Below are 24,198 nucleotides of genomic sequence, written 5' to 3' on the forward strand. Positions count from 1 at the left end.
TTATAAAGCGCAATATCAATGAATGGGGTCTACTTTCATACATAAGGCGCATCGGATTATAAGGCGCATTCAGCGAAACAAAACAGATACCGGTAAGTCAAACTTTATTCAACTCATTCACAATAACTCTTAACATTGTTCAGTTGTAACATACAATACAAAACAATACACTCACTTTTTCAGTTCATTTCTCTTCCACAAATCCATCAAATTCTTCATCCTCAGTGTCCGAGGTAAATAGTTGGGCGATTTCAGCATCAAGCATGCCCGGATCTCTCTCGTCATTTTCCGAGTCAGTCTCATTGCTGTTACTTAGCTGCTTAGTGATGATTCCGCCCTTTGTGAAAGCTCGGACGATACTTGAGACTGAGACCTTAGCCCAGGCATCCACGATCCATTGGCAGATAGTGGCGTAACTCGCCCGGCGTTGCCTTCCTGTCTTGGTGAATGTGTGTTCGCCTTCTGTCATCCAATGCTCCCACGCAGCTCTCAATTTAACTTTGAATGACCTGTTGACGCCGATATCTAACGGTTGGAGTTCTTTGGTTAATCCACCCGGAATGATGGCAAGCTCCGAATTAGTTTGCTTCACTCGGATTTTGACAGTATCGGTGAGATGGGCGCGCATGGAGTCGCAGATCAATAGAGACGGAGATTTGTGGAAAAAGTCATCCGGTCTCCTGACATAAACTTCTCTCAGCCACTCACTCATCTTCTCCTTGTCCATTCAGCCCTTTGGGTTAGCTTTGATGATGACGCCGGCTGGAAACTTTTCTTTTGGAAAAGTGTTCCTCTTGAAAATGATCATGGGTGGTAGTTTCTAGCCATTAGCTTGGCAACCGAGAACTACAGTGAAGGATGACTTCTCGTTCCCTGTGGTGCGTATAGATACCGTACTGCTTCCTGTTTTCTCGACAGTACGGTTCACGGGGATGTCAAAGGTAAGATGGACCTCGTCCATGTTGGTGATGTGTTCTGGCCGGATCTTTTTTTCAGTGATCTTGTTCTTGCAGTAAGTGCGGAAAATGGCCAGCTTTTCCTCGTAATCCTTTGGCAGTTGCTGCGAGATGGTAGTTCTTGTGCGGATGGAGAGATTACGTCTTTTCATAAAACGGAAGCGCCAAGAAGGACCTCCTCGAAAGTCAGTGATCTTCATGTCACGTGCTACCGCTGTTGCCTTAAGTCGAATAGAGACTGTAGAGATGCTTCTACCTGCTGTTCTCTGTTCAATAACCCACTGTTCAACTTTGTCCTCTAACTGTAGCCATCTCGCTTTGTTCCCTCAGAAACTCTGTTTGGTCTTCTTTACTTGGCGCAGGTCATCTTCTTGCTTCCTCCACTTCTGCACCATTGATTCATTAATGTTGAATTCTCTTGCAGCTGCTCTATTCTCATGTTCTACTGCGTGCCCGATAGCCTTGAGTTTGAAATCTGCTTCGTAAGCATGTCTCTTAACAGGTGCCATTTTGGGGTCCTAATAAACACACCGTAATACCGTATGTTGAAGTACAGTACGTATTACTCCATGAGGCCCCTGACTACGGTAGCCGTAATGCTCCAACAATCCATCAAGCGGTGCGGCTTCGTAGCTTACCAAAGTCATTCTAAAACATTTTGACAGATTTTTGAGCACCGTGTACCACATAAAATTGGTTCAAGGTCAGTAAGCACAACCAGAATTAATACATAAGGCGCACCGGATTATAAGGCAAACTGTCGATTTTTGATAAAATTAAAGGATTTTAAGTGCGCCTTATGGTCCGAAAAATACTGTAGTTAAGTGAGCAGAAGACAAACTGATCACCAACAGGCATAAAGTTAAAAATGACACATTTCTTTAATATGTTAAGCAAGATTACATTTTATTCCCATCATTCACAGGTACAAAATACCAAAAAAATGAAAAGGGCCTGAAGCAAAAGTTTCGGCCCCCGACATGGTCAGTACTTAGTAACACGCCCTTTGGCGGGTATCACAGCTTGGAAATATTTTTTGTGGCCAGCTAAGAGTCTTTTAATCCTTACTTGGGGTTTTAATACCCATTTGTCCTTGCAAAAGGCTTCTAATTCTGTGAGATTCTTGGGCCATCTTGCATGCACTGCTCTTTTGAGATATGGGGGACTGTGAGGGCTATGGCCAAAACCATCAGCTCGTGCCCCTTGAGGTATTCAGTGGGGGGAAATAAGTATTTGATCCCCTGCTGAATTTGTAAGTTTGCTCACTTACAAAGAAATGAACAGTCTTGGGGCCTGAACCTGTGCCATCCTGAGCAGGGGGACCTTGCGGGTGCTGCAAGATTTCAGTCCATGACGGTGTAGTGTGTTACCAATGGTGTCATTAACAAGCTCCTCCCGTGTAGTTTTGGGCTGATCCCTCACCTTTCTAATGATCATCCTCACCCCACGAGATCTTATATGGAGCTCCAGACCGAGGGCGATTGATGGTCATTTTATATTTCTTCCATTTCCGACTAATTGCACCAGCAGTTGTCACCAAACTTCTTGCTGGTGGTCTTGTAGCCCATTCCAGCCTGATGTCCTTTGACAGCTCTTTGGCGTTGCCCACAGTGGGGGTGAGGTTGGAACAGAAGAAACTGAATCTGTGGACGGGCGTGCTTTATACACATAACGAGTTGAGATCAGGAGTACAGTGGAACCTCAGTTTGAGAGCATAATCCAAAGCACTTGTATATCAAAGCGAATTTCCCCATAAGAAATAATGGAAACTCAGATGATTTGTTTCACAATCCACAAATATTTACATAGAAATGATTAATACAAAATCTTCACTCTAACTAACAGAATCCCTGCTATCTGTTGGCTCACTGGAATCTTTTTCTTTTTTTTTTGCGACTTAACCCTAACCCTAACCCTAACAAGGAGCCGCTCCAATGACAGTTGCTTTTGCCTGAAGAGTCACTACACTTGGACACAAAATTAAAAAAACGCGTTACGCAACTGTAAGGTTTCTAAACTCTTTTGGGATCCCCCCCCCCCCAATGGGACGACACGCGGAAGAGCGTCCCGAAGCAAGCAACCGCAGGCTCCTAGCTGTAAAAGAGAATCAGAAAAGATCGCGGTCGTGCTATAAGCGCCTGCCGTCGATGAGTGATGCAAGGAACATTATAAATGGAGGGCACAGGATTACTTGGCCACTAACCTGGTCACGACCCTGCCTGACTGCTGTGTCTGTGTATAGGAGAGTGGCAGATCCTGCTACAATAAATAACCGCGCTGTTAATGTTTCTAAAGCTGGTGTCGCTAAAGTACTGAGACTCAGCGTTGTGTTTTGGGGTGCATGACGGGGACTCGCACATCACACACACACGTGGTCAGCATTGTGTAGTAAATAGTATACACGCATACGGATGTTGACTATATGAGTGAGGCACGCCGACCGAGAACGAGCATGGGAGATGATTACCCACAATCCCCACATGTGACGCTCGGCGGACAAAACATATACGTACTACTCGTATTGCAAGACCTCACTTCTTTATCAAGTTACAATTTATTAAAAAGTTTTGCTCGTCTTACAAAACACTCGCAAACCAAGGTGTCACTGTATCTGGAATTGATTGATTGATTGTAGCCTGTGTGCCGGCCAATCTGTGGCTGGGTTGTCTGGGGTCAAATCCTTATTTCTCGCCATGACATACAAATCAATTTATAACTTTTATGTAAAGTGTTTTGTCAAGATTTTTAGTTGATTTTCTGTCTCTCTCTATTACAAATGAAACTACCATAAAAATTAGAGGCTGTTCCTTTCTTTGTAAGTGAACTAACGTACAAATTCAGCAGGGGATCAAACACTTAATTCCCCCACTGTAGATTTTGAGGTGTGTTTCAGCTCATTATCTTGTTGTAGGACCAATCCTCTTTTTATCTTCAAATTTTTTATGGGTGGTGTGATGTTTGCTTCCAGAATTTGCTGGTATTGATTTGACTCCATTCTTCCCTCTAATGACATGTTCCCAGTGCCACTGGCTGCAACACAAGTCCAAAGGCTGATCGAACCACCGCCATGCTTGATAGTTGGTGACATGTTCTTTTCCTGGAAATCAGGACCCTTTATTCTCCAAACATACCTTTGCACATTGCGGCCAAAAGGTTCTATTTTGACTTCATCGGTCCACAGGACTTGTTTTCCAAAATGCATCAGGCTTGTTTAGATGTTCCTTTTTAAACTTCAGGTGCTGAATTTTGTGGCTAGGACGCAGGAAAGGTTTTCTTCTGCTGACTCTACCTTGAAGGTCTTATTTGTTGAGGTGTCGCTGCACAGTAGAACAGTGGACCACCACTCCAGAGTCTGCTAAATCTTCACGAACGTCTTTTACAGTCAGACAGGGTTTTTTTAGGTGCCTTTCTAGCAATCCAACGAGCAATTCTTTCAGAAAGTTTCCTTGATTTTCCAGGCCTCAACTTGACCTCCACCATTCCTGTTAACTGCCATTTCTTAATAACATTACGAAGTGAGGACACGGTGACCTGAAAACGCTTTGTTTTTTTCTTGTATCCTTCTCCTGCTTTGTGAGCATCAATTCTTTTATTATTCAGAGTGCTAGGCAGCTGCTTAGAGGAGCCCATGGCTGGTGATTCTTCAGACAAGGAGTGAGGAGTCTGAGAATTTATACAGCTTTGACATTTTCATCACAATGATGACAGTGAACAAGCCATAGTCCTAAGGAGCTAATGGAGGTCTGAGACCACCTGGGGAAAAGTTATCGGAGACCTCAAATATTCTGGGGTGCCAAACCTTTTGCCTGGTGGTCCGTTCCTTTTTTCACTTTATAATTGTACAAAACAAAAACAATACAGCAATCTTGCATAAAATGCTGAAGAGAAATGTGTCATCTTTAATGTTATGCCTTTTGGTGATCAGTTCACCTTCTGCTCACTTAACTATTCACAGTAAACAGACATTTTAAGCATTGGGGAACTAAACATTTGCATGACACTGTATGTATGTATGTATCTATCTTATATAGTGCCTTTCCTATCTATCTATCTTATATAGTGCCTTTCCTATCTATCTATCTATCTATCTATCTATCTATTATAGTGCTGTTCCTATCTATCTATCAATCTATCTATCTTATATAGTGTCTTTCCTATCTATCTATCTATCTATCTATCTATCTATCTATCTATCTATCTATCTATCTATCTATCTATCTATCTATCTATCTATCTTATATAGTGTCTTTCCTATCTATCTATCTATCTATTATAGTGCTGTTCCTATCTATCTAATCTATCTATCTATCTATTTTAAGGGCTTCTGTAAAAAGCCAAATTTCCCCCTGGGGACAAATAAAGTTCTTAAGTTCTAAAAGTGGCATACCATGGTGGACATTACTGATGCAATCCAAGTAGCGTCTTCCTTGTTCATCGTACAAGTACTGCCCTTTGGCCCTCATTATCTTCACAGGATCATCTGAATAAAACAATTTACAGGAGGCCCTGGAAAAGACAGTACACTTATTAAAATTTAACATGTTAAACAGTATAAGGTCAAAGTACTCATCTATCCATAAATTTTCACAACCCTCTTAACCGGCTCAGGTTGGAAGGCAGCCAGCCCCCAAACCAGCCTTTGACACTATTTGTCACACTACTCTTCTCAATAGATTATCTTCGATTGGCATTACCCACACACCACTAGATTGGTTCAGATCCTACCTCTCAGGCTGCACTCAAGTTTGTTCAGCTTAAAACTTTCACATCCCAACCTACCACTGTTACTTCAGGTGAGCTCTCTCCTGGGACCCCTCCTTTTCATTATTTACCTCCTTCCCCTTGGTAATATCTTTCGTAAATATAAAATTAGCTTCCACTGTTATGCTGATGACCCCCAGCTCTATCTCACTAGCAAACCTACTGCGTCCTTTCCACCCTTCTCACTCACTTACTTACTGATTGCACAGCAGAAATCAAATCCTGGTTTTCTTCAAAATTTCTTAAATTAAATAGTGACAAAACTGAGGTTCTCCTCATTGGTACAAAATCAACATTATCCAAAACTGATAATTTTTTCCTTTGTTATTGATAATTCCTCTGTCTCCCCTTCCCCACAGGTCTCCATATTTCCACTTGTGTAACTTTAATCGTATTCGCCCCTCCTTGACTCCCCACACCACTTCTATCCTTGCTCATAGCCTTGTCACTTCTCGTCTGGATTATTGCAATTCCCTTTTCTTTGGTCTTTCTCGCAAATCTCTTTATAAGCTTCAACTGGTCCAGAATTCAGCTGCCTGCATCAATACTAGAACCCCCTCTATTCACCATTTCACTCCCATTTTGCAGCAGCTTCATTGGCTTCCAGTTCAGTTCCGAATTCAATTCAAAATTCTCCTGTTAACTTTTAAGGCTCTCCACAACCTTGCCCCTCCATATCTGTCTGACCTCCTCCATGTTGCCATTCCCTCCCGCACCCTCAGATCCTCTTCCTCCATCTACTTGACTGTCCCCTTCGTCCGTCTTACCACTACATTCAGTTGCTCTGCTCCCCAGCTTTGGAACTCACTACCACCTGAGCTTATAAATAATTGAATCATTTTCACTTTTCAAATCTAAACTTAAAACTCATTTGCTTAAGACGGCTTTTTCTCTTTGATTACAATTGCTCTGTCTGATTTTAACTTTTGTTTATAATCTTTGTTTTGTCTATTGTTCGGTGTCCCTGAGTGTTTAGAAAGGCGCCTACGAATAAATAAAATGTATTTTTATTAACTACAGAGCAAGACGCTGAGCCAAACACAATACCCTGAGTGTCTGTTAACTGCAGTTATAGATAATGGTCTTCTGCAACAGTATCAGGTCAGCCACAGCCTTACAGTTTCCAGAAACACAAAGGAAACTTAATTTGCTTTGGTGGAAAGGGAAGCATCTATGAACAGCCCAGATAAACTCATCCTTCTCCTTAACCTGCTTATTGTAACACAGGATTGAAAGGAGACAAAGTACACCTCTGTAGCAGCTTGTGCAAGGCGGGCATAAGCACTGCATGAAGCGCCAGTCTGGCACAAGACACATTCACACACTTAACACACACGTATGTTCATACCAGGCCAGTTTAAAGATGCCACTGCAACTACTTTGTACATCTTTGGGAAATGGGAGGAAAGCCGGCACGGATATTGGGAGAACATACAAACTCTACACGGGCAGCAGCTTGGCAGGGATTTGAACGCAGTCTCCTGCCACTTTATAGGAGCAGCGCCAAGCCAATGCATCACCTGCTAATCAGTAGGTTATTTTGCCTACTGGAAATTTTGAAAAATTTATTAGCCCACCTGTACATTTTATGAGTGATTACTATTTTGATTTTAGGTCACAAAAGGAATGATGGAGTCATATTGGCAGTACCCAACTGTTATAGTATTTAGCTTTAGTGGAGTTCAGGCATCATTTAGGTGGTAGGTGTTATACACTGCCTGGCCAAAAAAAAAGTCGCCACCTGGATTTAACTAAGCAAATAGGTACGAGCCTCCTATTGGATAATTACTGAATGGGCGATTATCTTTCAGCTGGCAACAAGTTATTTAACCCAAACTGGTGCAATGAGTAGCTTCTCATTTCTTAAACAACCATGTCGAAAGACACATCTCGTGGTCGTGGAAAAGATGTTAGTCTGTTTGAGAAGGGTCAGATCATTGGCATACATCAAGCAGAGAAAACATCTAAGGAGACTGCAGAAACTACTAAAATTGGGTTAAGAACTGTCCAACGCATTATTGTATTTTTATTTTATTAATTTTATTGTAATCATTCCATACAAACAGATCAATTTATAACCCAACAAATTTGAAGACTAATCAAACCCCACCCCTGAGAAGGAGAGCTTAGCTAAAGGAAAATTGCTTAAGGCTTTTTAATAAGGCAACAATAAACAAAAGAAAGGGAGAAGTAAATATCTATGTAAATAAGAGATGGAGAAGGGAGTTAAATGCAATAATAGTTATTTCTCTTATTCTAAAATATTATTGATTAAATCCTGCCAGATTTTGAAAAAATTTTGTACAGATCCTCTAACTGAGAATTTGATTTTTTCCAATTTCAAATAATATAAAACATCGGTTTCCCACTGACTTATCAGAGGAGAATTAAGATTCTTCCAATTTAACAAAATAAGTCTGCGTGCCAAGAGTGTAGTGAATGCAATCACAGTTTGCTTGTCCTTCTCCACTTCAAGTCCGTCTGGAAGAACACCGAACACAGCTGTTAGTGGGTTAGGAGAGATTGGGACCCCAAGGCTGTCTGAAAGGCACTTAAAGATTTTTGTCCAAAATGATGTTAGTTTAGTGCAGGCCCAGAACATGTGACCCAGTGAGGCAGGAGCTTGGTTGCAGCGTTCACAGGTTGGATCCTGCCCTGGAAACATTTTGGACAGTTTTAAGCAAGACAGATGAGCTCGATATATAATTTTTAGTTGAATAATTCTATGCTTTGCGCATATAGAACTCGAGTGAATTCTCTGCTTTGCTACCTTCCACTCCTTTTCTGATATATTGATTATGAGATCTTCTTCCCAATGTCCTCTTGGATCTTTGAAAGGTAGGGACTCTAATAAGATTTTATATATTGCAGAAATAGTGTTTGTTTCCTCGAAATTGAGCAGTATTTTTTTCCAGCATTGTGGAGGGTGCAAGGTGGGGGAAATCGGGCAATTTCTGTTTAACAAAATTTCTGATTTGAAGATAGTAAAAGAAATGTGTAGCTGGGAGGTTGAATTTTGAACGTAATTGTTCAAAAGATGTAAATATGTTGTCTACATAAAGATCTCTGAGCATTTTAATTCCAAAACTTTTCCAGGTATTAAAAACTGGATATACTTGCGAAGGTTGAAAGAGGTGGTTCTCTTGTAGAGGTGCCACTGATAAAAGATTTTCCATCTTAAAATGCTTTCTAATTTGGTTCCATATTCTGAGTGAGTAAAGCACAATTAGGTTATTAGTATATTTGCGATAACTTTCATTTATTGGAGAGCAGAGCAGGGAATATAAAGAAGTACTACAGGATTTTACTTCTATTGCAGACCAAGCCTGTGTATGTTCATTTATTTGTGTCCAGGTTTTTATGGCTTGTATGTTTGCTGCCCAGTAATAAAACTGAAAATTAGGTAAAGCCATGCCACCTTCTGCCTGAGGTCTTTGTAGGGTCGCTCTTCGGATACGTGGGTGTTTTGAGTTCCAAATGAATGAGGTTATTGTTGAATCTAACTGTTTATAAAACGATTTATTGATATATATTGGAATGTTTTGAAATAAAAAGAGAAGTTTAGGAAGGATATTCATCTTAACAATGTTAATTCTTCCGGCTAGAGTGAGATGAAGGGTTGACCATCTATGCAAGTCTTGCTTAATTTTTTCCATACAGACGGCAAAATTTTGTTGATAAAGAGCTTTATGTTTACTTGTGATATTTACCCCTAGGTATTTAAACTGATCTGCTATGGTAAAAGGTAGGGTGTCCAATCTAATATTATATGCTTGTGAATTCACTGGAAAGAGTATACTTTTATTCAGTCCAATCCAACACATTATTAAAAACTGGAAGGATAGTGGGGACCCATCGTCTTCGAAGGAAGAAATGTGGCCGGAAAAAAATCCTGAATGATCGTGATCGGCGATCACTTAAACGTTTGGTGAAATCAAATCGAAGAAAAACAACAGTAGAACTCAGGTCTATGTTTAATAGTGAAAGTAAGAGCATTTCCACACGCACAATGCGAAGGGAACTCCAGGGATTGGGACTGAACAGCTGGGTAGCCGTAAGAAAACCACTAATCAGTGAGGCAAACCGGAAAAAAAGGCTTCAATTTGCTGGGGAGCATAAAGATTGGACTCTGGAGCAATGGAAGAAGCTCATGTGGTCTGATGAGTCCAGATTTATCGTTCCAGAGTGATGGGCGCATCAGGGTAAGAAGAGAGGCAGATGAAGTGATGCACCCATCATGCAAGATCTTGGTGAAAAATTAATGCAACACTGGATGGAACTAAATCTTGTGACATTGCAGAAGCTTATCGAAACAATGCCACAGCGAATGCGTGCCGTAATCAAAGCTAAAGGAGGTCCAACGAAATATTAGAGTGTGCGACCTTTTTTTTTTTTGGCCAGGCAGTGTAATTTTACTCTTTGCTTGTATGTACCTTACTGCTTTTGTAGGATACTCTCATCCATCCATCCATCTGTGGGCTAACCACAGTCCTGAAGCCTGTGCCAGCCTGACTGGGCACAAAGTGGGAACCAACACCAGAGAAGACTCCAGTCCCTTGAAGGTCACTCTCGTTCACGCATACCAATCCTCATTTTAGCCATGTTCTCACTGCAGCTAAAAGCGCCTCAAGTCACATCTGATTTTTTTGTTTGACCGCTGATATCTTGTAAGTGATTCAAATCTGATCTGAGTATGCACGGACGTGTATCCTGAACGTCCCCCAAATGCACAAAATGAATAAAAACCAATTTGTCAGACAGATGTAATTTAATCAGGGATGCTCCAAACAGGTTTTCTTAGGACTGATACCAATCACTGATTTCATTGGCCGATTCTGATTTGTTTTTTTTTTTATCATTTTTTTCACACTAAGCTCCTCCATACCCAGCCATGTAGAAGCCTCATATTTTACATTAAAATGGTGTTTGTACAATTTAACTGCAGACCATAAACTGGAGAAGATGTTGGTTATGGCCGAAATGATAAAGTTGAGATGGACGTGTGGAGCTACAAAAAAGGCGGAATAAGAAATGAGACACTCAGAGGTACAACAAAAGTGGGAAAGGCACCTAAGAAAGCACAGTAGAGTTATTAGAAGTGGTGTGGACATGTGAAGAGGAAAGACAGTGAGTATGTGCAAAAAAGAATGATGGGAAAGGAAGTACAGGGGAAGAAAAAGTGAGGGAGGCCAAAGTGGAGACTGCTCTCCTGTACTTTCTTAGATGTCTCTCCCACTTTGTTGTACCTCTGAGTCTCATTTCTTACTCTGGCCTTTCTTGTAACTCCAAACATCCATCTCAACATTCTCATTTCTGCCACATTCTGCTTCTTCTCCTGCACTCCCTTGACTGCCCGTGTCTCAGCTCCATACACCATCGTTGGTCTAACCACTGTCTTAAAAACCTTACCTTCAACCTTCAACTTAAATCTCAGATACTCCTGATAACTTTTCCAATTGTTTCCTCCACACTGCACTCTGTGGGTTGTCTCTGCAATGAATTCTCCATCTTGGGCTACCACTGATTCTAGATATTTAAACATCTCCACTGTTTTCAACAGCTGTCCCTACAGCCTAACTTCTGAATTCTAATCATCATTAAACCTCTATTATTCTGTCTTCTTCCTATTTATGTTCAGCTCTCTATCGTCCAAAGCTCTTCTCCATTCTTCCAACTTCCTCTCCACTTTTTGTATCTTTTGTGGTGCTACACCACACAGTGTCATCAGCACAAAGCCTGCAGGGGGTCTGGTCTTTTATCCCACTTGTCATCACATCCATAAACAGAACAACGAGGTAAGGAGATCAGGAAGACCTCTGGTACAGGCCGATTCTAACCAGGATGTTGTCCGTTAACCCCAACTCCAGCTGAAGTCAAGGGGAGACAGAGCTTTGTCAGTTGTTGCTCCTAGACTTTGGAATGACTTGCCTCTTCACATCAGGTCTTCATTCTCTATCGAAGTTTTTAAAAGTCGGCTTAAGACCTACTTGTTTCTTCTGTCTTTCACTGTGTATAATGGGATTATGGTGGATGTTATAATTGGTTGTTTTATTAATCTGCTTTTGCATGATTGTTTGCATTGTGTTTACTTTAATGATTTTTTGTACAGCACTTTCGCGCAACCTCTATTTTATTTATAAAACATTTAAAACAACAATCTAATCTAATCTGTAAAACCTAGCTAAAATCATAATGACTGAATCAAAAGGTAAATATGAAAGTGGTATAATGCTGTAGAATTACAAAATTATATATATATATATATATATATATACTAGAGGGCTTTGCTCGCCAACACCTTCCCTCCCCTCGCCAAGCGTTACGCACCATTGTGAAGAGGGGGGCTGAACGCACCCCAAGGAGACACGGCCGCTCCTCCTAAACCCCTCTTTAACGGTGATACAATGGGAACCAAATAACAGTTGTCTTTTCGACCTCCTCTTTGCTCGATAAACTGCTGGCTTGCTGCTGCTCCTGTACGCCGTGATCTGCACTTTGTGCGGTGCTTCAAACATTTTAAAGTCACTGCCTTGTCTCTCTTTTCCCTTAGCCATCCTCAAACATTATTCAGTCTCTTTTCGCTGGTCCTTTATTTCACAGTGTGGCAGGTGGCCGGGTGTGGTCATCAGCCGCCTGCCTATTTAAGGAAACGCCTCCCCTCATTAAGGGCTGGAGTCGGGTGAGGAGGTGGACGAGGTCTAAGAAGAGGTGGCAAGGAGAGGCCTGAAGAGAGAGAAAGAGAGAGAGAGAGAAAGAGAGGTGGCTGTATGAGAAGCCTGGACTTTGGGAGACTGTTGGGGTTTGTGGTGGTGCACTTATAGACATTGTAAATATAGTTGTAAATAAACGTGTGGTGGTGACTTTAAACATGTCTGCCTGTCTGTGTCCGGGGCCCTCCTTCTACAACAGGGTAATATTTTCTGTTTGTTTGCACTAATGCGAGCTTTACTCTCATTTTCTATAGACTTTTCAATTTTCCTACTTCCATTATCTCTAACTTGCTCTGCATGTGTATGACAGGACTTGCTTCCAAAGGTTGTAAGTATGACGTGAGTTGCCCATCTCGCGGGACGTGAAAGTGTCTCCTCTGTCTCTCAAAGATCTCTCTTCAAAAGATCACGTCTCGTCCCAAGTTTTTTTATATAAATATATATCTATATATATATATATATATATATCTATATATATATATATATATATATATATATATATATATATATACACACACACACACACACACACACACAAGGGACATTCAAAAAGTTTCCACACTTTTATATTTTCGCTGGAAACGGTGAAGGCAGGGAGTAGTAGTAATTGGGCATTAAAAAGTTGATATGACACTAGGAAAATTACAACACAAACGAAGGTGACTCATGTAGAAAAGTGACGTAATTTGTTTTTGAAATTCTTCATAAACTAGGGGGCTCCGCCCCCTGCTCGCTTCGCTCGCCAACCCCTGGTGTTGGGAATGACAAAGAGCGTGATGTATTAATGAGATATAGAATAGTGTGAAGGTGTAGATGATGCAAATAGAAAGCAAACAATAAAGTGTGTGGCACAGTGTAAAGGTTTATTGGAAAATTTCTTTATACACGCCGTTTAAGTGTAAAAGGTAATTCCAGGTCAGAACTTGTAAGGTCAATGAAGATGGTCATTATCGTGATCAGAGTCAACTTTGTCAGAGCTTAGAAAGAGTTGTGTCTCTCCAGGAAGTAATGGAATGACTTGGGTATTTATGTTTTCCACATTAATATTTTTTGGACATAATATAGTGCGTTGTGTTAAAAGGGGCATTTGGTCTAATGAGATTGCTGTTCCAAATCTCTCTGTAACTAAGTCGTCGCAGATAAAGGCTTGAGGAACTGTAATAATATGTGGCTGAAGTCCATCTGTATTGGTGAGTGTACCATCTCCCAGTTGTAATAAGCAATTGTTATGATCTGGATGTGGACATCGCATGTTTTGTACTAACTGTATCTTTTGAAAGCAATGGCAATTGTCTGCGTATTTTAAGGTGCACTGAACAATAGCTGAGTGCATGGCATCTGGAAGAATAGCTAATCACTGTTTAAAATCTCCTCCTAATAAAAGTACCTTTCCTCCAAATCGAATATTATTATTCATAAACGTTTGTAGAAGTTTATGAATGGTGTTGAGTAAGTGACTTCATGCCATTGTACATTCATCAATAAACAACATTTTTTCAAGACGGATGTCACGTGCAGTGCCACCGTTAATGTTCATAGTGGATACCGATTTGTAGGATCTAATGCAGCTGATAAAGATTTCACTTTCAGGTACATCGTCAGTTAGAATCTTCTGTAGATATTCAGTATATGAATGTAAAGAAGGCAGTCTAATTTGACCCTTTTGACAACAACGTGTAAATGTATTACTTGTATTGCCAGTTGTTTCTTCAGGGAAGTGAACTGAATGACAATGATTGCAAATGACATTCATTAATCCGAATGAATTTTTCCGGGGTATGTTTTGCTTGTGCCGTTTGAGAGGCGCGTTGTTGCATGTGTAGTATTTGGGACGTGTTGTTTTGGAGCTGTAATCGATTTGCCTGTGCTGTGTGAGACGCCCGTTGTAGCCTTCGCTGCCATTAACGTATGTCTGAGACGGGAGGTGTTTCGTTTTGAATCCGTGCCTGTTGCGATGCAGCACTTTGATTGATAGCTTGCGTCATGTGGATCCAGGATGTAGATTTGTGCATATTTGCGTTGTTGATTTGTTTCAGGGTGCACTGTTCCAATGCGATGCAGTATTTGTGCACATATGGGAAAGCAGTATGGGCCATTGCCTTTTGGTGGCCTGATATTTACTAAAAGCAAATGAACTATTGTAGGATCTAACGCAGTTCATAAAGTTTTTACTTTTAGGTACATCGTTAGTTAGAAGCTGTAGTTGAGCTTTGCGTTTTTGGAGTCGAGACATTTTTTCTTTTAGAAATATGGATAAGTAATAAGGAGTATTGCACTCACTGTTAATATGGAGACTTTTCTGCGGTTGAACGGTTAATAGTGCCTTATGGTAATGAGATCCACCTATGCTGCATAGCTGTCTATTTTGTTGTTTCTTTCATGTTCGTGTGTTTGTTCCTGTTATCCTTTCCTTTTCGTTTTGTACCCGTGACCGTGTATTCATGACTTGTTTCAATATGTTTCCTTTTCTGCAGTTGAACGGTTAATAGTGCTTTATTGTAAGGAGATCCACCAATGCTGACACCTATGCTGTCTAGTGTGAAGGTGCTGACGTTCACTTTAGAATATGTGGCTTTGGGTGTGACTTCTTATGGATGTGGGTGGGGGGGTTGTTGAGGATTGTTGTTGCGCGAGCGTCTTCTTTCTTTTTGTGTTCCTGTGTCTTGTTGAATCCCCCTCTTTGTGTGTGTCCCGTCCCTCGCCTGTAGGGTCTGTGGGGTGGTTTTGTGTTCTTTTTTTTGTGTTCCATGGGCTTGTTGAATCCCCCTCTTGGTGTGTGTCCCGTCCGGTGCCTGTAGGGGGGGGGGGGGGTGCCTTGCTGTTGTGTGCGAGCCTCTTTTTTTTTTTTTTTTTTTTTTTTTTCGGGTCTAGTTTCGTGTGCAATGTGTTTCGTGCTTTTCCTGCGTTTGACTTTGCGGCTCATTTCTCCTTTTTGTATGTGCTCACTCCTTTTTTCTGTGGTCTTGTCCGCCACTCGCGGCCCCTCATCCGCCTTTGTCGCCCTCTTTTCTCCGCCTTTCTCCGACTCTCGCGGACTCTTTTTGCGCCTGCGCCTCTCGCGGCCCCTCATCCGCCTCTCTCGCCCTCTTTTGTCCGCCTTTCTCGGCTCCTCAGCCGACTCTCGCGGACTCTTTTTGCGCCTGCGCAGTACGTCTTTTTGCAGCTACGGCCCATGGCCGGATGTGCCTGCGTCCATCATCCGGTTTAGCATTCTCGGTTAGTAATATGGATAGAGTTAAAAAAAAGTGTGGAAACTTTCTGAACATCCCTCATGTACATTTATATGGTTGAAATAGTTTTATTGTCAAATAATGCAAAGAGTATGCGACACGTGTTTACCACAAGAGTTACCTGGCTGGTAACCACCCATACAATCAGATTGTGATTCAGACTACGAATGCCATGAATGTAATTACCCCGATCTATATGCCGTCAAATGAACGAACCACACGCCATGGCACAACGTTAGAGGCTAGTGCAGACGTCCGAGGTTCGATTCCCTGAGAGGGGGGTGCAGTGAGTGTGTACGCCTGATGAGCCCAGAATTAGGGCGAAACACGTGTTGTGTACTCTTTGCATTATTTGACAGTAAAACTATTTCAACCATTCTATGATCTGCTTCTCGCAACTGAAAGAGGGCACCGTGGCGGATGTTACCCAACTTGCTGACCAGCGACAAGCGTTACCTGGTAGGTAACCATACAATCAGACTGTGATTCAGACTACGAATGCCATGAATATTATATATATATATATATATATATATATATACTAGACATTAAGCCCGTTACAATAACGGGCGCTAGAACAGTAGTCCATAAACATTAGTAGGAACGGTCTATATTAAATGGCAAGGGACCTTTTACCTCATTAAATTTTCCAGTAAAATGCCTGTAATTTTCTCTGACAGTAATACTGGCTTTGCTGTCTGTAATATGCTTTTAATTTTCTGTCACAACAGTGGGCAATCAGCAGATTTTCCCCAGCAACTGATGTAATGTGCGCGAAAATAAATCTAGTTTTAAAAGTCATCATATTGTAATATCATGAAAATTTGTATATTTAGGAAAACCCCTTCAACGACTGACACTTTACCGGGTTAAGCTTCTTAATCGCAAATCTGACATCCTCAGAGTGAACACTTGCGCAACAATGGGGAAGCTGGTCTCTGCGTCTCATGTTCTCCCCGTGTCTGCGTGGGTTTCCTCCCACAGTCCAAAGACATGCAGGTTAGGTGGATTGGCGATTCTACATTGGCCCTAGTGTGTGCTTGGTGGGTGTGTGTGTGTGCCCTGCGGTGGGTTGGCACCCTGCCCAGGATTGGTTCCTGCCTTGTGCCCTGTGTTGGCTGGGATTGGCTCCAGCAGACCTCTGTGACCCTGTGTTCGGATTCAGCGGGTTGGAAGATGGATGGATGGATGTTTTAGGTCTTACCTCATTTACCGAAATCTGATTGGATCTGCTGCGCGATATTTTATAGGTCCCGCCCTCTCTGTCTTGTGTGACGCGTCAGGCAGCCTTTAAAGCGTCGCACCGTGCCCCGCGCATGCGCACTTCACCAGAAGATACACGGGGGTTTTATTAAAGAGGATATATACACAGTACTGTACACTGGTGTTATGGTGTGTTAAGAGCTGCCGACTCAAAATGATCTATAAAACCGTTCAACTATCAACAGGAAAACTAGACGGAGTACAATAAACAAATTGAAATGAGACCTAAATTGGTAAAGGACATTAGAAAGGTAAACTAAAAAATATCCACAATTTTTCAATGCTAGTTCCACGGACCCGGTTAGAGAATGTATTACAAAAAAACTGAGTCAGTGGAAAAGAAGCACAAGGAGAGCCGAGTTAAATTATCTCCAATAATCTCTATTCTTCTTCTTCTATTTGTTCTTGAGGACGGATGACAACACAACAAAGTTTTCAATCGAAGTGGGCGTTACATTATGCAAATATACTTGCACATAAGGCACTTTACAGTAAAGCAATGCAAAGGGTGTATTTGTCCATTTGTTGATTAAGAAAACTCGAATGTCTTTATGAAAAATACAAGATACGTGCTGCTTTTCCGTTTGACGAGAGCTTCGTGTTCGATCGAACTAAGCGCGGCACACAGACCGTCATACAGAGCGCGGGGCAGCGGCTACGATTGTGTGCGTGCCGCGCTGCCATAAAGCAGAGTCCAGGCGTCGCAAACGGAAGGCGGTCGTGGACTCGAGGCAGCGCGAACTCCGGTGTGCGTGTCAGGGTTCTTCACACTTCGCAAGTAAGTAAAAAAAAAAACGCTAAATGTTCACTGGACTGGATAGAATGTAACGTAAAGATGTCAGCAGGAAATAAAGCGCATGCCACGCCGGTTGCTTTCATTTGAACTCACCCGATAAAGCTCTTCCGCATTTGTAGAGTTCGTTGTTTTGTGTACAGTTCTTCAGCCATTGCGATGTTAGCACATGTGCAGTAAGAGCAGCGAAGCAAACTGTAAAAAAAAAAAAAAAGGGAGCGCGAGAAGGATAAATGTAGGACTTAACCGAAGCTCCGCCCTCCCGGCTTTTTTGCAGGACAGCTGAGCGTGCTGTGATGTGACGTTTTCACGAGCCAGTGGTACGCCCTCCTCGCCAGATTTGCAGCTTGTTATGCGCTTTGATTCTTTTATTATATTAATATGCGGACAACGATTTTGGACGATCCGCTGTGGCAACCCCTAACGGGCGCAGCCGAAAGAAGAAGAAGATGTATCATTTCATGACGGGTCTATTGTCCTGTGCACAAAGTACAGAGATATTCATACTTGCATGTAATGATGGAACATTTGAAACCAAGACTTCCAAGTAAGTATCGAGCAGTAGGGGGCGTTTCAGATGAAGCCTGGCCTCGGGTCGTGTATCGGTTTGCTGAGCAGCAGGATTGTTTCCTGCCTTGTGCCCTGTGTTGGCTGGGATTGGCTCCAGCAGACCCCCATGACCCTGTGTTCGGATTCAGCGGGTTGGAAAATGGATGGATGGATGGTTTGTGGGGTACACATCACCGCACAAAACAGCCGGGACTTCGTGGGTTGTTAGATGCTAGTCGTGATGGGAGGTCCGGCTCTTTTCAAAGATTTGGCTCAGCCCCCCATTTAGATAGATAGATACTTTATTAATCCCAAGGGGAAATTCCCATACTCCAGCAGCAGCATACTGATAAAAAAAACAATATTAAATTAAAGAGTGATAACAATGCAGGTATACAGACAGACAATAACTTTGTGTGATGTTAAAGTTTACCCCCCCCCGGGTGGAATTGAAGAGTCGCATAGTGTGATGGAGGAACGATCTCATCAGTCTGTCAGTGGAGCAGGACGGTGACAGCACTCTGTCGCTGAAGCTGCTCCTCTGTCTGGAGATGATCCTGTTCAGTGGATGCAGTGGATTCTCCATGATTGACAGGAGTCTGCTCAGCGCCCGTTGCTCTGCCACGGATGTCAAACTGTCCAGATCCGTGCCTACTTTCCTCACCAGTTTGTCCAGGCGTGAGGTGTCCCTCTTCTTTATGCTGCCTCCCCAGCACACCACTGCGTAGAGAGGGCGCTCGCCACAACCATCTGATAGAACATCTGCAGCATCTTATTGCAGATGTTGAAGGACACCAGCCTTCTAACTGAAGTATAGTCAGCTCTGTCCTCTTTTGCACTGAGCATCAGTATTGGCAGTCCAGTCCAATTTATCACCCAGCTGCACTTCCAGGTATTTATAGGTCTGCACCCTCTGCACACAGTCACCTCTGATGATCACGGGGTCCATGAGGGGCCTGGGCCTCCTAAAATCCACCACCAGCTCCTTGGTTTTGCTGGTGTTCAGGTGTAGGTAGTTTGAGTATCACTTGTGGCCTTCTATTTTAGCCAGCTCCTCATCAACACCCATCTGTTTGACGGGGGTCATTTGTTTTGGAATAAATGTGCTTATTTTGGTTTGCGTTGCAGAAGGCTGTGATATAACCTGCAGTTTTCGGCAAGACAGTGGATGCTGCAGCAGAAGTATTTAGCTCGAAACAGGACACTTTCCCAGGGTCCGTGGACAGCAGCTGGAGGAGAGACGGGTGAGTGGTTCTTAGAGGTCTGTGCAGGTTTGTTGTTGACCCTGCTCTGACGGATATTTTCATTTTACCAATTCTGCACTTGGCTTTGCAGTCTCCAATATCATTGAAATGCAGCCAGATGCTGCATCTTATTCGGTTTTATCTCGTTTCTTTACTTTTTCCTGACCCGTTTGCATTTAAATTAGTCGGATTTATGATCCTTAGTCCATCTTTGCATGTGATTGACCACATGGTGTGCCCATCAAAATAAAGTCCCGCCCCTAACCTGTATGGATGAAAATTCGGCTCCTCTCGATCGCTACAAAGAATCGGCTCTTAGAGCCTGCTCCTTCGCGAACGACGCAGCACTTAGATCAGGGGTCGGGAACCTTTTTGGCTGAGAGAGCCATGAACACCACATATTTTAAAATGTAATTCCGTGAGAGCCATACAATATGTTTAAAACTAAATACAAGTAAATGTGTGCATTTTATGTAAGACCAACACTTTTAAAGTACAATAAGTCTCTGAATTCTTTTTAATAACGTTGCTATGCTGTTGCTAACCAATGATGAATAAAGTACTTCGTACCATTAATGCGACTTCTGGTGCTGCATGGTTTTGCTGATGGCTTTGTAGTCTGGTGGATACGTGGTGAGGTTAAGCTTCATGCAGGCGTTGAGACTTCCATCCATTAAACGTCTGTTGACTCATCCTTCACCTTCACTTGTGTTGCCTCAATTTGATTTGCCATCATGATGGTACGATCGTGAACAGTTCTTGCTGACAGAGGCACGTCTTTTATTCGTTTGATTATCTTGTCTTTATCCGAAACGTCGTCAAAAAGTTCATTGGCAACATCAAGCATGAATGTTTTGGCATACTCCCCATCTGTGAATGGCTTTCCGTTTCTCACAATTGCTAAAGCACCAGCAAAGCTAGTCGAATTCCAGTCACCTTGTTGGGTCCAAACACGGAGTTGCTGCTGACTAGCTTGCACTTTGCACAGTAGCACTTGACATGCTTTCTTCCTGCTGTCCCCCGCAAATGTAGTATGGCGTGTGTCGAAGTGCCGCTTTATATTTGACCGTTTCATCATTGCAATTTTATCATTGCATATTAGACACACTGCAGAACCTGCACTCTCCACAAAGGCGAATTCTTCTGTCCATTCCTCCTGAAAAGTATGATACTGCTCATCTTTTTTTCTTTTAGCCATCTTCATCGATAAAAGGGTTTCTGCTATTAGCTAGCTGACTACTTGATTAAAAGGAGGGAAGTTTACTTCCTGACCTCACAACGACCCGTGTACGTTACGCATTATCCAATAAAAATTTGGTGTTGTCCCGGAGGACAGCTGTGATTGGCTCCAGCTACCTGCAACCATGAACATGAGCGGTAGGAAATGAATGGATTGAAATACATGAGAATGTTTTATATTTAACATGTTATTATTTTTTTATTAAAGATTTGTCTGCGAGCCAGATGCCGCCATCAAAAGTGCCACATCTGGCTCGCGAGCCATAGGTTCCCGACCCCTGACATAGATGCTAGTTTGGTTTGCAAGTCAGCGCAGTATTGTTTTTGGCTGTGAAATTTTTGAATAAAATAATATATTTCAGAGTAGTATATATAATAATAAGTTATGGTATTAGTATAAAATAATGTAGTACTAGTAGTAGTATAAGTTAATAGTGATAACTTATACATAAATAATAAATCTAGTACTATGACTCATCTCATTTTATAATTATAGTTTTATAGTTATTTTTCCCTTTTTTGGTGAAATTTTTTTCAGAAATGGAGCCTTCAAGAAAGAGAAAACCTTCATCAATGTGGGGATATTCTGAAATGGGTACAAACCAACAAGGTTTGTATGTCTTAATGGGTATTTAATGGTGTCATTGTGCATGCTCAAATAATTATCATAATCACCATGCGCTTTACATCTTATTGCATTTTAATGCTTAACATGGGTGTTAATCAGCACACATGTAGATGGATTAAGGACTTCTTAACAAACCGACCACTCCCCAACCCTGACACTCGGCACTGGAGCTCCACATGGCTGCATGCTGAGTCCTCTTCTTTATTCCTTATATACCCAGGATTGTGCACTTACACCTAGCACAGATACAATCATAAAATTTGCAGATGACACCACTGTGGTAGGACAGATACATAACTGGGATGAGGTCAGCAAAATGGCACTCAACACCTCCAAAACAAAGGAGCTGATTATCAGCTTCAGAAGGCAAGAAGAGGAACCTGCTCCTCTATACATCAAATTAGACATAGTGGAGAGAATGTCTAGCTTTAAATTCCTTGGCACACACCTCTCCCAGGACCTCACATGGTCTGTTAACACAACTTCTCTGGTGAGGAAGGCACAGAAGTGGCTCTACTTCCTAAGGATGCTGAGGAAGGACAGCTTGTCCAAGCAGCTGTTGCTGTCCTTCCATCACTGCTCTGTCGAAAGGATACCTACCTGTGGCATCCTGGTATGGTACTCGGGCTGCTCTGTGGCTGACAAGAAGGCTCTTCAGAAAGTCAGCAAATTGGTACAAAAAAATTACCAACACCCAGTTACTGTCACTAGAGGATATATACAGAAGTTGATGTTTACAAAGGACCAAAAAATAATAATTAGGGACCCATCTCACCCAGGCCACCATCTTTTTACTCTGCTGCCTTCTGCAAAGCTTTATAATTCTGTTGAGACTACTGAAAAGCTTCTACCCGAGTACAATTAGAGAACTAAATTTTGTTAAATAACTCTTTACTGTCTCGAAGTGCTTTTGATTTTATGTCTTTTATTGTCACCCATGGCATCAATGGGACAAAAGTGCAGCATCTTGGAGACTCATTGCAATCACTGTAAAAGGGAACTACTCCACTATTTACTATTTCTATTTCTCCGCCTTCAATGTTTTATTGGTTTTATTGTTTTATATTAATGCATGTATATAGTTCAAAATGCAGAGTATATGTTGAATCTGTTGTTGATTTTGTTTATTATTATTATTATATGTACAATTCAGGGGACACACTAATATTATTTTGTACATCTGTGTAATGACAATAAAAGGCTTTCTATTCTATGCTTCCTGTACCAGAAGGAACTTGTGTACAGCAGTAATACCTCATCAATGCTTAGGTATTACCGAGCTGTCCATGAGAGGACACAGCCTGCCAGAAGGCAAAACACAACCAAAAGTAATAATCTAGTAATAGGTTTCTTTATCAAAATCATGTGTTAAGTACAATACAGTAATCCCTCCTCCATCGCGGGGGTTGCGTTCCAGAGCCACCCGCGAAATAAGAAAATCCGCGAAGTAGAAACCATATGTTTATATGGTTATTTTTATATTGTCATGCTTGGGTCACAGATTTGCGCAGAAACACAGGAGGTTGTAGAGAGACAGGAACGTTATTCAAACACTGCAAACAAACATTTGTCTCTTTTTTCAAAAGTTTAAACTGTGCTCCATGACAAGACAGAGATGACAGTTCTGTCTCACAATTAAAAGAATGCAAACGCGCACTCCTTTGAAGAGGAAGATATGTCAGGAGCAGAGAGGAAAGGAAACAAATCAATAGGGCTGTTTGACTTTTAAGTATGCGAAGCACCGCGGCACAAAGCTGTTGAAGGCGGCAGCTCACACCCCCTCCGTCAGGAGCAGGGAGAGAGAGAGAGAGAAAAACAAACAGTCAAAAATCAATACGTGCCCTTCAAGCTTTTAAGTATGCGAAGCACCGTGCAGCATGTCGCTTCAGGAAGCAGCTTGCACAGAAGGTAGCAACGTGAAGATAATCTTTCAGCATTTTTAGACGAGCGTCCGTATCGTCTAGGTGTGCGAACAGCCCCCCTGCTCACACCCCCTACGTCGGGATCAGAGAAAGTCAGCGCAAGAGAGAGAGAAAGAAAAGTAAGCTGGGTAGCTTCTCCGCCATCTGCCAATAGCGTCCCTTGTATGAAATCAACTGGGCAAACCAACTGAGGAAGCATGTACCAGAAATTAAAAGACCCATTGTCCGCAGAAATCCGCGAACCAGCAAAAAATCTGCGATATATATTTAAATATGCTTACATATAAAATCCGCGATAGAGTGAAGCCGCGAAAGGTGAAGTGCGATATAGCGAGGGATCACTGTATACCATACTTGTGCTGTAGATTCCAAAATGCAAATGATAAATGAGGCCTTGGTGAACATGGTTATCAAGGACACTTGGCCATTTTCAATAGCAGAAGATGTGGCATATAGTGAGCTCATGAATGTTTTGGATCCCACCTACGTTCTCCCTACTAGGAAGGTGTGTATGTGTACAGTAGTTCCTTTTAGCCTGACTAATTAAAATGAATAAAGATAGCTGTCGACTTACAACCACAATTGGTTCTGACAGACCAGTTGTAAGTAGATCTGGACATAAGACAGACTGGTATATGTACAGTATATAAAGCTGGCTGTATGTATAGTACTGTATTAAAAAGTCCCTTAAGTCCTATTGTTTATTTTATATCCTTTTTCATCATCATTCTAAGCACTGTGTAGATTTTCTTTCAATTTTTTTTTTTTTTGTAAATGATTTCTTAATTTTATTATTTAGTTTCGTTGTTACTGTTGCTCGCATGGGTGCCAAACCTTTAACACTAGAATTACCAGAGCCTATGAAAAAACTTGCAGATCCATTCCACCTTAAATCGCTTCGCA

At 41.9% G+C, this 24,198-nt stretch overlaps 1 protein-coding gene and 1 long non-coding RNA gene across 2 annotated transcripts in view; one reads left to right on the top strand and one right to left on the bottom strand.

Moving 5' to 3' along the window:
* The window catches only part of phykpl (5-phosphohydroxy-L-lysine phospho-lyase), a 106,199-nt gene extending 88,257 nt beyond the window's left edge, over window positions 1–17,942 (bottom strand). Inside the window, exons 1-2 of the mRNA XM_028813100.2 lie at window positions 17,810–17,942; window positions 5,344–5,462 (exon numbers count right to left, since the gene is read on the bottom strand). Of these exons, the coding sequence (XP_028668933.2) occupies window positions 5,344–5,462; window positions 17,810–17,868 (178 nt within the window). The 5' untranslated portion in view covers window positions 17,869–17,942. The remainder of the gene's footprint in view (window positions 1–5,343; window positions 5,463–17,809) is intronic.
* LOC114660417 (uncharacterized) lies at window positions 17,589–22,749 on the top strand. Its single transcript, XR_003717712.2, has 3 exons — window positions 17,589–17,698; window positions 19,391–19,506; window positions 21,284–22,749. It is a non-coding gene; the product is annotated as an uncharacterized LOC114660417 (long non-coding RNA).
* The last annotated feature ends 1,449 nt before the right edge of the window (window positions 22,750–24,198 follow it).

Source organism: Erpetoichthys calabaricus, chromosome 11 (genome assembly GCF_900747795.2).
Source record: "Erpetoichthys calabaricus chromosome 11, fErpCal1.3, whole genome shotgun sequence".
Classification (NCBI taxonomy): domain Eukaryota; kingdom Metazoa; phylum Chordata; class Cladistia; order Polypteriformes; family Polypteridae; genus Erpetoichthys; species Erpetoichthys calabaricus.